The sequence below is a fragment of the Oenanthe melanoleuca genome, chromosome 4 (genome assembly GCF_029582105.1).
Source record: "Oenanthe melanoleuca isolate GR-GAL-2019-014 chromosome 4, OMel1.0, whole genome shotgun sequence".
Lineage (NCBI taxonomy): Eukaryota > Metazoa > Chordata > Aves > Passeriformes > Muscicapidae > Oenanthe > Oenanthe melanoleuca.
The window spans coordinates 35,823,701-35,837,782 of NC_079337.1; the positions used below are offsets into that span (position 1 = coordinate 35,823,701).

At 36.2% G+C, this 14,082-nt stretch overlaps 1 protein-coding gene across 1 annotated transcript in view; it reads right to left on the minus strand.

Moving 5' to 3' along the window:
* Positions 1–3,400, minus strand: part of GPM6A (glycoprotein M6A) — a 113,346-nt gene extending 109,946 nt beyond the window's left edge. Inside the window, exon 1 of the mRNA XM_056489629.1 lies at positions 2,767–3,400. Within this exon, the coding sequence (XP_056345604.1) occupies positions 2,767–2,803 (37 nt within the window). The 5' untranslated portion in view covers positions 2,804–3,400. The remainder of the gene's footprint in view (positions 1–2,766) is intronic.
* Positions 3,401–14,082: the final 10,682 nt, after the last annotated feature.

The following is a 14,082-nucleotide window of genomic DNA, read 5'->3' on the forward strand; positions in this document are numbered from 1 at the left end:
GGAGGAGATATCCCTTACTTTGAAGTGAGTTTCTGGTAATTCATTACTTTCAGAGAAAAAAAAATGGAATGCATTTCCCTGCTTATAATTTTCCAAGAGAGAGACATAAAAAAAATCATCAGTGTTAAATATTAGAATGTTGAGAGACTGGCAGAAGGTCATTATTTGGAACCACTGTGTTAAGAATTGTGTTTTCACTAACTTATATCTTATTACATAACATTCTCAAAAATAAAAAGACTTCCAAATCTTCTAGAGCTATCTGGATTGCATTTATGAAATGCATCAATACGAAGTTATTCACTTCCATCATGGCTGCTAGCAAGACGTAATGCTGTTCAGTGGGAGGTTCAAAGCATCTGCTGTGAAAAGCACAGGAGCTGATAAGAGGTGACAATTTACACTCCCATTGATTTTGTGTAAATCAGAAAAGAAAAAGAAAGAAACATTTTCATTCGAGATGGCAGGAGGATGAAAAATAGAAAATATATATTACCATTACTGTTTCTGAAACACTACAATTAGCAAAATTGGTCTGGATGACCTGGAACTATCCTGTGGATATTAATCAAATACACAGTAGATAGATCACACTAAATGAAAGCAAAAAACCCCAGAAACCATGAAAGAGAGCTATCATGTCAATATTTTTCAAGTGTAAAGTGCAAAACTTAAGGAGATCCATGATTTCATAATCATCCCTACACTTCCCCATCACGCAATCAAGCACCTCTGAAAATTGAAAACTGAAAATATTTTTCAATTTGACTCCTGAATTGCAAATTTTCTTGAAACTCTAAATACATTCTAAAAGTTGTCATAACCCAACAAGGGAAATGACAAGTTCACAGGTATGGTCTTAGAAAGTAAGCAACATCCCCTTTCACTCCTATAAGGAAAAATACATATGATTTGTGAGCTCTTAACATTCTTGTGCCACTGTCTGTGATGACAGCTGGGTACCACTAAATGAGAAAAAGGCTGAACACATGGTATTTTAAATGGGGGTGGGGGGTAAGTAGTGTTAGCTGTTGTAATCACACTATTAATCACACCATTTTGAGTGGCTATTGGTCATTCAACTGCTTATCATATAAACAATGAGGACACAGTTTATCGATAACAAATTCTTTCAATGTACAAAAATTATTCATTTTTTTCCTCTGTTTTTTTTTACCTCTCTCTCATAAGGATTTAAAGATTTTGAATTTCACACTGTTTCTTCAGGCTACATCATTTGATAACAATGACGTCTTTTGATTCCTCAGTCAAACAGTTCAGTTTACTTGCTTTAAGAAGCAAAAGAATGCATTTCAGAATTTTTTTCAAAGCATATCTTCAATTACTAAGTGTAAAGCACCCTAAACAATTTGAATCATACAGTAAAAGTATTGATTTTACCTTCAGGAAAAAAAAAACCACACCAAAGCAAAACAAAACAGAAAAACTGACCTGTCCTGTACTTTCCTATTCTATCTTTCATTTACAAATAATAAAATTCAACTGAAGAAGCTGCTGTAATCAGATACTAATCTATTTATCTATAAACAGAAGTGTGTACACATGAAACACATATATCCTCTTATAATGTTCTCATGCCTGTATCCTGTGCTTCTAGATCAAGTCAAGACCATAAACAATTCAAAGCTGCATTCTGTCTAAATGGGTCACTTATAATGAGAAAACACGACATTTACATGTAGGAAGCAGATTGATCAGGGAGCAGAAAAATAGAATACAGCATCAGTGCAGAAATATATGCCTTTGCAGGCAATTCATGCTAAATTATTTGGTAACTTCCTATATCCTCCTCAAAAATTGAAGTGAATTCAAAAAATATAAAATCAAAAGAATAAAAATTTGACATAGCAAATATTCACCAGGATTAACCTTTGTGCTTGCAGTAAAGAAAAATGAAAAAAGCCTTGGTTCCTTTCACTACTGTTGTGTCGCTTGTAGAGAATAACACTTAAGTGAAAAGACTGAAAGCACTGGGTCTCCCAAAGATCCACACATTAATTAATTGCCCACAATCACTTTAAATTGGACCTTTCAGAGCTAACATATCCCACAACATTCAGTTGTTTTCAACCAGAAGCCAGGGAACAGAAATGCTCTGAACATGCTGTGTGCATCTTGCTAAAGCAATTTCAGCTGCAGCCTGCAAAATTCATTTCTGCAAAATGCAAACCTGTGCCATGCAAATATTAGAACCATAGCAAGTCTGCTGCAGCACATTACAAAACCGAAGTGGCAAAAAGGCAGAGAGAAATTTCAATACTGCCTAATACATACAAAATGCACCCCATGTCTTTGTTCAGCCTGGATTCTCATTCAAGGTGTAAATACTGGATACATTGTTAGAAATCCAACTGTAACCAGCTCCAAATATTGTGTGAGTAGCTCTCTCATAGCTCACACTAGACTCCCTTGACCCAGCTAGACAAGCGTGAAAACGTGAAATAAATGAACATTAACAAAGACTAGTCTGGAAAGCAGGCTGCATTAAATGCTTGCAACATTATTAGTATAGATGCAGAATTTGCTATCTAGATTCTTTTTATACTAGATATCAGCTGGCAGTCACTGTATTAATGCTATGTGCTACTGCAGAGAGAAAAATGAAATGAATTATATGAAAATAATATGTCTTTCCCCATCTGCCACATACGGATATTCCCCAACCTTACATCATGCTGCTAAGGCAGATAAGAAACAGCAAAATAATTATCTGCATGCAAAGAAAAAGCAATTTTAACACAATACCTTTCTGTGTTTGTCCCTCTTCCATATTCTCTTCCATGGCTACCTTTCTTCACTAGAAACAGCTACAGAGAATTAATCAAAAGCTTCAGTCAGATGTAGGAAAAAGTGTGGATTTTTTTTTCCCTGGGAAGCTCCAACAGCAGAGGCTTAGGCAAGTCCTCAGAGCTTAGCTAAGGCTCCCTCACTCTCCTTGTTTGCTTGGAGACAGGCTGTCAAGTGTAATTTCATTCAAATTACTCTTCCGTGAAGATTATCAATTTTTCTTCTCAAAGCTGCCCATTGTGTACCACTGTAAGCAGGTATTCAAATGAATAGCCTGTGAATTTTGGGGGGAAATTTGGTCTGAGCCCTTATGGCAATGACACCGATTCATAAGCCCCACTTTGCATATAAAATGGAGTAAAGAAATTGAGGATTGTATTGAAATCTGTGTTTAAATTGAAAACAGGCTGTACTGAAAACAGATGGAGGAGTGTCTTCCTAAGGGGAAGCAGACCACCAACCCATAATTCCCCCTATTTGCTACTGAAGTGGGAAAGCCCAAATGCCTGTGGGTTCTTTATGCTGTATTACTTGTCTTTCTCTCTCTCTCTCTCTCTCTCTCTCTCTCCCCCCCCCGCCTCTCCCCCTCCTCCTGTATCAGCACATTTAAGAATAATATGACTCTTCACTTCCATTCTTATATATCTGTATCATGAGGAACTTACAACAAATATACACTATTGCCCTTACAGTATTCTAAAAATTATATTTATAGCAGCACAATTTTGTGTGTATGTATATGTGTTTACACACACAAGCACAATTTAACACACGACGTCAATCTGCAAATTTTATGCACTGTTCACATTCTCATTGTCACAGTAAACAGGAATTTAGAGGCAATTCAGAGGTTTAAAACAGTTCTTGCATCAATTATTTTTTTTGATTCCTCATATCTCTAATTAGCTTTCTTCAAATCTCTTTTAAAATAACCGGATCTGAAAATGGTGAAGCTCTGCATGTGGATACGTACACGAGGAAGCACATCCAAACACATACACTGCTAGGAGTTTGCTCTGGAAAAACCGAGGTTAAACACACTGTTAGGGCACCTACCAATTTGGGGAGCTCTGCAGACTGATTTGGAATGCAAATTGCACGCTGCAGTCTAGCAGTAAATTAGCATTTTTGTACCTTAGTCTACAGAGTAATATATCATTTTAAGGCTTCCATTATTTCACTAAAAGTGAAAACTGAACACAATTCCAATTTTTCTCTGCGGGTTTAACTTCTCATCCTTCTGGGGGAAGTGACTAAAACTTAAAAATAAAAACTATTATGGCTGAAAATTCCTATTAACATATAAATGATAAATAGCTCATCCATTTATTTTATGCTAGTTAAATACATTGACTAAGTTCTGTCTTCTGAGCCACAAAAATGAAGTGGTTTATTTTGGCTGGTTGGGTTTTGTTTAGGGTTTTCTTTAGGGAGGGGCTTGGGGAGGGTTATTGTTGTGTTTTCTGTTGTTTTTTTTCACCATTTGCATAAAAATCTGTTCAAATCTGGCTTGCATCAGAATAACTATCATGTATAAAATTAAATATACATATAATTAAATACCTAATTAATTATTTATAACTCAACACATTTCCCACCTTTTTTTCCCCTTATAATTCATGTTTCTAGGGCTCCATTTTCTGGAATAACTGAAAAAATATATCAGTTGTTTGAGTTCCCAGATCTAATAGGTCATTTAAAAATCAACATACTAAGAAGGCCTATACATATAGAAGTGCTGCAAACACCACTGGATCAAAGCATCTTCCATCTTTCTAGGAATTATTCTTTTAGACAGCTTTTTAAGAGAGGCATATTTCCTTTAAAACAGATCCCCTGTGTAAGTCTCCTCTGCTATTCTTTCTCTTCAAAACCTTTTCTTACATAAGTATTTAACAAATCTTCATATTTCAAAGAGTATCTGCCAAATATTTTACCAGGCAAATTGCTTCTAAGCTGTTTAAGGTGACCAACATATTTAAGGTGACCAACATCTTTAACAGCAATGTTTGAAACAATGAAATATATAGGTCACTGATGAAACCAAATTACCTTTTTCCTTGAAACAAACATACAAACTTTTTTCAAACATAACAGGAACCAAAAAGAAAAAAGATTGGAAGGAGATAACTGGGAGAAGATCCAATAAATATGGCACAATCTTGAGAGACATAAAAAGGTGAAGAAGAAACAACTTGTTCAATAAAACAGACAGAACTGCAAAGAAAGTAGGCCCAATAAAAGCATATTACACAACGTGTTCTTCAGCTGTGGAAACTTGTAGCAGTCTGTTGTAGAGGGGGAAAAGAATCCAACAAAATAACAAGGAGAATCTGAATCACAAAGATTCATGGATGTGAGATCCCTGAGCTGCAAATTACTGGGGAGTAGAGGAATATTTTGTGAAAAAGTTTTAGCCATTTTTTAAGCCACTTCCAAGGCAGACTGCTTTTGGCACAAATATATGAGATATTGAGCTGAATGAATCCTTTATTTACTTCCCACTATGGTCATTTTCACATCAGGTTCACACACACCTTAATTTTAATCAGGATTTTTAACTTCCTAAAAAGCCTACTACACTCACATGCCAAAGGTTAAGATGAAATCACTGCAATTGATGAAGCAAAGCATAGCATTGACAAAAAAATGGCTTTAAGTTTTAACCCCACCCCTACAATAATCTATTTTTCTCTGTAAATATTAATGTTATGAAGATACTGACAACTCCTCCTGTTAAACAGCAATTCATCCAAATTGTGTGAATGCCAAAGTTCCTTCTTCACAGGACCCTGCTTAGTTTCAGGTGCTATTAACTGGTCATCCACACAGCATGTGTGAGAGTGAGCAACAAAGAGAATGTGAAAGAGATTTCATGTAAGCTTGTTTCATATTTAACTCCACTTGATTAACAAGGTTGAAACATAAATCTGCCCCCTCGATGTTTCTTTAGATGTGCTCCAAAGACCTTTGAAGATTAAATTATGAATAGATGTTAATCCTAGAGCCAAAGAACAGAAAAGCTCTGCAATTCTTACACAGAATAACAAACCAACTCTGAAAATGCCAACTGTATGTGACTTTCTAAGCAGCAACCAGAGAGACTTTCTTTCTTCAGCATACTGGGAAAGACATTGATCACCAATGATACATAAAATGCTTGAAAACTGTAGGAGAAACTACACAAGCTTCTGTTTCTGGAAACACTTCTAGCACAGAAAAGAGCTATGTTAGTGGGAACTACATTCAACTGCCTAAAATTCCCTTTTAATGTGAAATGAGATTATTGGTGCAAGTGATCATTGGACAACCATGCCAATTGTAAATGGCAAGGCAAGACAGAACATCCAACTGTATAATGAGACTAAATAAACAGTTAATCAAGAGAATAATTGGAAGCTGATGACATTAAGGGATCCCCTGGTGTCCATTATGATATTATGAAATGTAGCTGAGCACTTACAGCTTTAAACAGCATGACAAACACCTGACTTTTACTCCCAGTTTTGTATGGCCTTCAAAGCAGTTTACCATTCCATCCTTCAATCCTATCGATTTTCAACTACACAATAATTATAATGTTGTGGTGCAGTGATGTCTTGATCATGACAACATAATAAACTTGATTATGAATACATAATTTAAAAGCACAAAATTATTTATGTTGCTAATGCTGCTACCTCAATAACCAAGCAAGAAAAATCAAAAGCCGGCTCAGATTACTTCAGCTATTTTGCCTATGACTGCAGGAGGAAGTTGTGATGGATATGGGGAGTGAAGCAATAAGTGTTCTTTGTGCTCCAAGGGAATTCACCCTGGACTAATGCCAGTCAGGTCCTGCAGACAGACTGCCCTTCAGGAGTTGGAGTGATGTGCAGTTCACTCCTGGAAAGCATGTTCTGGTTTCATTATATGAAAAAATATAATGCATATATAAAAACATTTATGAAAACATAAATTATAAAAACAATTTATGTTCTTAGAGAATATTCTATGATGCAAATCAAAATACAGCAGGCAAGGAAAAGTGGGATATGCATTTTAAAAGTTCACTCCTAAACTCACCTAAACACTAATGTAAATGCACAGGTAGTAAATATTTCCTCTAAATTAGGCAGCAGATTATAGAAATCTGGAAAACACACAGAGAAAGATTAAAACTGGTGCTCTAATTTACTATTTAGAGTACTGCACAATTTCTATTTTGTATTCAAAATAGAAATGTAACTATAAAATAATGGCACACCGTATTTCATCTTTGGAATATCCCAACAGAGGGATGTTGAAGGAGGCATTGGGAAGCGTTAAGACTTCCAAAATGTCTCTAAATGTCTGCTCTGGGATGTCTACTTCATGTCTTCATCTTCATGAGATACTTACAGAATAATAAACCAAGAGCACATGGCCCTGAATTTAACTCATAGCAGACACTCACACAAGTGTCCAGGGAAAGGAGAAATGCTTAATGACATGAAAATTATCAGAATTAGTGGGGAAATGGAATGTTTAAAGAGGAAGGAAGAAAGTAGAAGGCAAAATGTAACACTAGCAGAATATTGCTTCTTACCCCATTGATGGGATTTATATAGTTCTGCTAATCTCCAATAATTATTTTTCCTGAGGAAATTACATTCTCCTAGAGGAACAAACTTCCAGTTTAAAATAGACAGCTGTCAAGAGATAGCAGCATGGTCATACAGCCTGAAGAAATTTCAGTACAGGGCTTCACCTGATAGAAAAAGTCTCTTACTACTTTTTGTGCTCAAGTCTGGATGTTGCATTTGACAGAAGAATGGACTTTTTTTCATTGATGATCTTGATTTATTCTCATTTCTTTCTGCATTCTTCTATATTCTAACATGTCTAGAAACAGAAATGTTATTGAAGAGGAGAGTAAGAAGACAACATCCTTGCATATAGCTTCATTATGTTTCATACTAATAAACATTAACATCATTATCATATTCAGAAAATTAACCTCTTTGTGAAAACCTCATCTGGTTAAGAAATTCCTTCACTGAGATCTTTCACCACTTCATATGATATTCAGACTTAAAACACAAGAGATAAGAGGTAGCCTGCTCATATCAATATTCAAATATATATTTCATATACGCTATATTGATCAAGAGGAGAAAGATAATAAAAAATTATTAACAGTGTCTCTGATTCAGAATACCAGTCTTAATATACCTCCAGACTATTATCTGGAGCTATTGTAAGTACCATCTGTAATTTAAAACCTTCAGTCTGACTGGATATATTTCATGATTCTTACTGGTTTTATTTTGAAAATAAGTAAAATTTTCCAGAGTAAAATTAGTTAACACTGCCAATATAAATCCTCTAAAATTCTGAAGACTTTCAATCATTTTGATTCCTAAGATTAAGAAAATTATGCTTTTCATATCTTGAGATTGAAATTAGCTTTCCATATTCCCAAAGGATACTGCTGCTCAGTAAGATTTAACTCTGAAAAGATGATCCTGGTTGATGGATTAATCAAGAACTGAACATGAACGCCAGTATAATTGAGGGAGATGCCAAATAATACATTTCTACATATGGGTTTCTAAATATTATAGCTAGATTCTCCACATTAATACTCTAGACCTCAGCAGTAGGCATATAAGTATATTTAAAGCACAACAACAGATAGCTGTTCACATCCTCTTTCAAAATTGGACACAAACCATGACATAAGCACAGCATTGTGATCATCCAACAGAGCCTTTTTCACCCCAGACAGTGCTATAGCAAATGGATATACTAATAAACACCCATACAGATATGTATGAGATCAAATGATTATAAAAAGAACATTTCACAGAGTAGCATGCTCAGCACATACAGTTCTAGCAGACTCTGCTTTTACCAGGGGACTTGGACTGCACTATTTTCAGAGGTCTTCTCCAAACCAAAACACTGTGATTGTATGCTAAGATTTCTTACTGGTGTAAATATCACTGAAATATTCCATATAGTTTTCGGTGCCATCAATGAGAAGTTGCTGCTGAAAACTGGAAGTACTTCAAAACTGGCCACAGGCACTCCTTCAGTTTAAAAATGCAAACTGATAGTATGCTAAATTTAAGGATAAAAGTAAGGGGCACCTACATTACACCATAGTATCTACAAGAGAACAGATCTACTGGGAAGTTGTTAAAGCTAAATCAATGTTAGTGGATTTTGAATAAATATTAGAGAATAGAAATTATATTCAAATTATTTCTTCCAAATACTGGAGAAATTAGCCAAAATTGGATTCTTGGACCTACACACACACAAAACTAAAGCACAATTTGTATTTTCTTAGTTAAACATTGATTTAATTAGGTCACAGGAATTCTCTGACTGATACTTGCATTATGCAGGAGTTTGGACTAAATGACCACATTAGACTCTTCTGGGTTTTAATCACTTAATTATTTAAAGCTGTAATCATGTTTGCCGAGATATTTCATACCTTAATGTGCTCTGAGATTCCCTTGACTTTTGTGGTCTTTGTACACCAAAGTGTTCATTCAAATAACTTCAAAATTTTGAGATCTGATGAATGGAAGAATTATGTACAGCCAAACCCTGTCCCTGCACTCCACAGCCCCAAGGCATGCACCATGTTCACACCAAGAGCATTGTTCAAGTGCTTCTTGGGGTCTGGTTGGTGCTGTGACCACTTCCCTGGGGAGCCTGTTCCACTGCCCAGACCCCTCTGGATGAGGAACCTTCCCCTAATTCCAACCTGAAACACCTGCACACAACTTCAGACCATTTCCTCAGGTTCCATCACTGGTCACATTGCAAATTGCAATGAGGTCTCCCCTCAGTCTTCTCTTATCTAAGCTGAACAGACCAAGTGACCTCATCTGCTCCTCATACAGCTTCCCCTAAAGGCCCTTCACCATCTTTGTTTCCCTCCTTTGAATGCTCTCTTACACTGTGGTGCCCAAAACTGCCCCCAGCACTGGAGGTGAGGCTGCCCCAGCTCAGAGCAGAGCAGGACAATCCCTCCCTTGCCTGGCTGTGATGCTGTCCCTGATGCCCCCCAGGACAGGGCTGGCCCTCCTGGCTGCCAGGGCACTGCTGACTCAGGTTCAGCTTGGCATTGGTGATGACCCTCGACCCTCAGATCTCTCTCCATGGTGCTGCTCTCCAGCCTCTCATTTGCCAGTCTGTATGTACATCTAGAGTTGCAGGTCCAAGGTGCAGGACCTGGCTTTGCCTTCCTCAAAATCCCAGCTTACTAGCATATGCACACTTAGTACTCTTCTGACTCCTGAATCCAAGGCATTAATGATGTCCCCAGCCTGATGTCACCCCGTTCACTGTAACCCTTTGTGCCTGACCCATGAGCCAGTTGCTCACCAATTACATGATGTCCTTTTCCAGCTGTGTGCTGGACTTTTTGTCCAGAAGGATCCTGTGAGAAACAATATCAAAAGTCTCACTGAAATACAAAATGATTATATCCATGGGCTTACCTTCTTCCTCTGGTGGGTTACCATCTTCATCAGGTTGGATAAGCAGGACTTTCCCCTCATGCAATGCTTTTCAGTAACACCCAGACTGATCCTTTCCATGATTTTACCAGGCACTGAAGTGAGACAGGGTTCATTTACAGTAGATTCTTTGTGCAGATGCCAACTACATTTTTGCTAACACTTGACTTTTCTCCAACTGCCTCCATTTTCATCCAAGCTCTGAAAGGAATAAGAAAGGAAAAACAAGCCAAAAAAGGGAGATTAGCAGTTGAGAGAAAAAAAAGATAAATAAACAAAAGGCTGCTGGGTGGGTCCTCCCACTGGCATAGAAAGCTTATGATTTATGGAGAATTGTCAAGCTGAAAAAATCATAGATGTTTAATGATTATTATAATGGCAATTTTAGTTGCCTTATTTTTTGAAACTTCAGAGACTACAAATATACAATTTGTAAAATAATAGAAGTTAGACTCTGCTTATAACAGTTTACCAGCAAGCTTTTTACTTCTCAGCATACCCCCTAAGGAGCAATGCATGCTTGTCTCTTACAGCTTAAATGCAACAAATGTAAAGAATCTAAATCAGGCATCATTGCTATTCTCTTAGAGAAACTGTTGTGCTAAAGAAAAACCCAAAAATGAATATTTTTTAAAAGAAAAACAGCAGACTTCTAACACAAATTTCTACAGATGAAGTGCACCTAGATATATAAATATGCATGTATGTGTATATGTGTATGTATCTATATATCTGTAAATTTATGCATATAAACACACCCATACAAATATATATTCCTATGTAGTTCTATTCAGATGCAAAGTGCCCAACAAATGAGACCTTTATGCAATATGCATGCCCCTCAACAAAAGGCATGTAAATCATGTCTTGACAGAACATACACTGAATGTTCCACTGCATCCCTCACCCCACCCCTCTATTATTCCTAGGAAATCAGAGAGAGAGATTTAAAAATCATAACTGAAACTGAGTGTTCAATTACAGGCTACAAAAGAACAGTTTATAAATATCTTCCATGAGCACTGGTTTAATGATGCTGGTTCAGTGAACTCCCTGGATCCTGTAATCCCTTTTTTAATCTCTGTTACTTACTAACTGCCTTTGAAAGACTCAAAGTAGCATTCAATTTTCTTATTACAACTGGACAAGTTGGGGGAAAATAAAGATTAGCAAAACACTTTTTCTTTTTTTAAAGTGGCACATTTTGGGTGGTATTCAAGCTAAGATTCCATTACAAATTCTAATTGCAATCTCTTAATACAACATAATTAGAGGATCTTCCTAATCTGGAAAACTAAATCACATAAATGGATTACAGATCAGTTTTCAGATGACCAAAAGAAAAAAAAAAGGTTCCCACAAAGAGAGTAAAAGCTATCAGATGACTAAAACACAGCAAACCAAACCACATTTCCTAAATTATCACCTTTACTCTCACAGAAGTAAACAAATTACTGGTTTAGATATGTTTTAAATATCAGATTTCCCCAAGCCTTCTTTGCACTTATTAAAACATACACCCTACACTGTAGAAATTTTAGCAAATAATAGTATCACAATTTTTTTTTCTACTAATCCTTGCATAAATTTAATAATTTTAAAGTCAGCACTTACTCTGGTAATGGATTCTCAGGAAGTTTACTAGTCTGTCTCTCAGACTTTGGTCCAAATAACAGAAAAATCTGGGATGAGTAAAATCAGGACTTTTAAAATATTGCTATGCCCATGATAGTTATCCTACTATTATTTTACCATTATTAATTCAAGTGTGGATTACAGTAAAATGAACACTTTTTTCTGAATTGTGTAATGCTTTATAATCATGAAGATTGTCTGCATTTCTAAATCTATCTGCTAACAATGTAGATCATAAGAATGCATATCTACTCCAAAAACAATGTTCTTATCACTTAAAAAATATTTTGCATACTTAGCACATAAAACTTAAAAGAATTAACCTCAAATGTTCAGATGTGAATTAACTACTGGCATAATTTTTGAAGGATATGTTTAATAAGGTACTAACTTGCTATGTGCCTTTTTAAATTATCTTTCACTAGCAAGATTTTTTTCTTTTTTTTAACATAGTGTTGATACCTGTAATAATAATAAACATCAAAACATCATACCTTTGTTTTGCTTATTTTTAAAGAGAAAGAGCAATTTACTTATATAAAAATTTAAATATAGTTTTGTCCCAAGTGAAAACACTGATGAACTGATTACATCAGTACAGAAGGAAAACAATCAGTGAGACACTGAAGCATTAGATTCCAAAATATACAGCAACACACAGAAAAGCTGAAACAAAGCAGAGAAAAGGAGTATATCAGTCATTGTTTTACTAAAGTTCATATGGGGAACCTTAAAAATATGGAAACTTGTAAATAAAGAAATGACCAGGACAGCTATGAAGCTAAGTACTCAGAGGAGGCATAAAAACACTGAAAGTGAAGGCACAGTATGCAACTAAAGATTTGAGAAAGAATAGAAGCTAGCTTAGAAACACATGGGTTTTGGAGATTTTTCCCCACGTTCTTCATTCTCAAAGCAGACTATAGTAACTTATAATAGTTTGCAAGATCTACCTCTTAGGAACTCAGCTGAAGCTGTTATTCACTGCATACCTATTTCATTATAATATGAACTTTGGATGGAAGGATGAAATATCATACCAGAGCAAAAACAATGGTGGATGGAAAATGAAGGTTTTCCCATGAAAGGAGACACTATGCAAAAGAGATCATACTTGCTTCTCAAGGACCATCTCTTTTAACCTTTCCCACCTTTTCTTGGAACCAAGGAACCTGTGTCTCCACAGCAAAGGCTCAAATTATTCACAACCTGAAACATGCTTTGTCTCTGAATCAGCACAAAAATGTTCATGTGCTTATTTTTATAGGTATCACTTGTGCTTTGGCTCATTTGAATACATACTTGCAGAAAAACTGCAATGGGGAGCCATTCTGAAGCCACAATGAGGAATTAGTGATGCTGAGGTACATGCTGACCCAGCTAAGCCTCCCCAGCTCGTGCCCATATGTCATCCCAAGTGGCCTCTGAGTGACCCCGTGCTCTGTCCTGCCATGGTGGCTTGCAGGTGTCACAGGAGGATGTACAGATGTTACAGGAGGATGTACAGATGGTCCTGTCTGATGTTTCAACGTGTATCACACGTCCTGCATGGACATTTCACACTCATTAGATCACAAATTATTGGTTTTATTGTGGTGAAGCAGACCATTTCTAACTGATAAATTTAATGGTGAGGAAGAAAACTATAAAAGCATGGCAGGTGGTGAGGTGTGTTGAACCTCACCACAGATGGAAATTCTGTACAGTGTGTCATGGACATCTTGAAGAGGTCTGTCTGTTGCAGACATGCCTCAGGGGTACCTGGCATCAGAACTGACACAGGATTAACTCATTAATGTCACTTTTAAATTATTCTGTAAATAACATTAGCCACTTTTATGCTTGAATTGTTTTTCTTATTAAGATCCAGAAAAAACAAGTATGAAAGAACTGTAAACAACATGACACTGTATTTAAGCAGAAAGGAAAAAAACTCCTATTCAGACAATGACAGAAACTGGATTGCTTTCATGGCCTCCATCAGTAACTTTGCAACTCACATCTGTATGAGATGGAAAGTGTTAACAACATCTAGTATTTAGTCCTAATATTTCGTATTTAATCAAGATTTTAACTTTACCATTGCATCCTTCATTGCAATGATGCCTTCTTTGCCCTGCCAGACTGAGACTCTGTACCT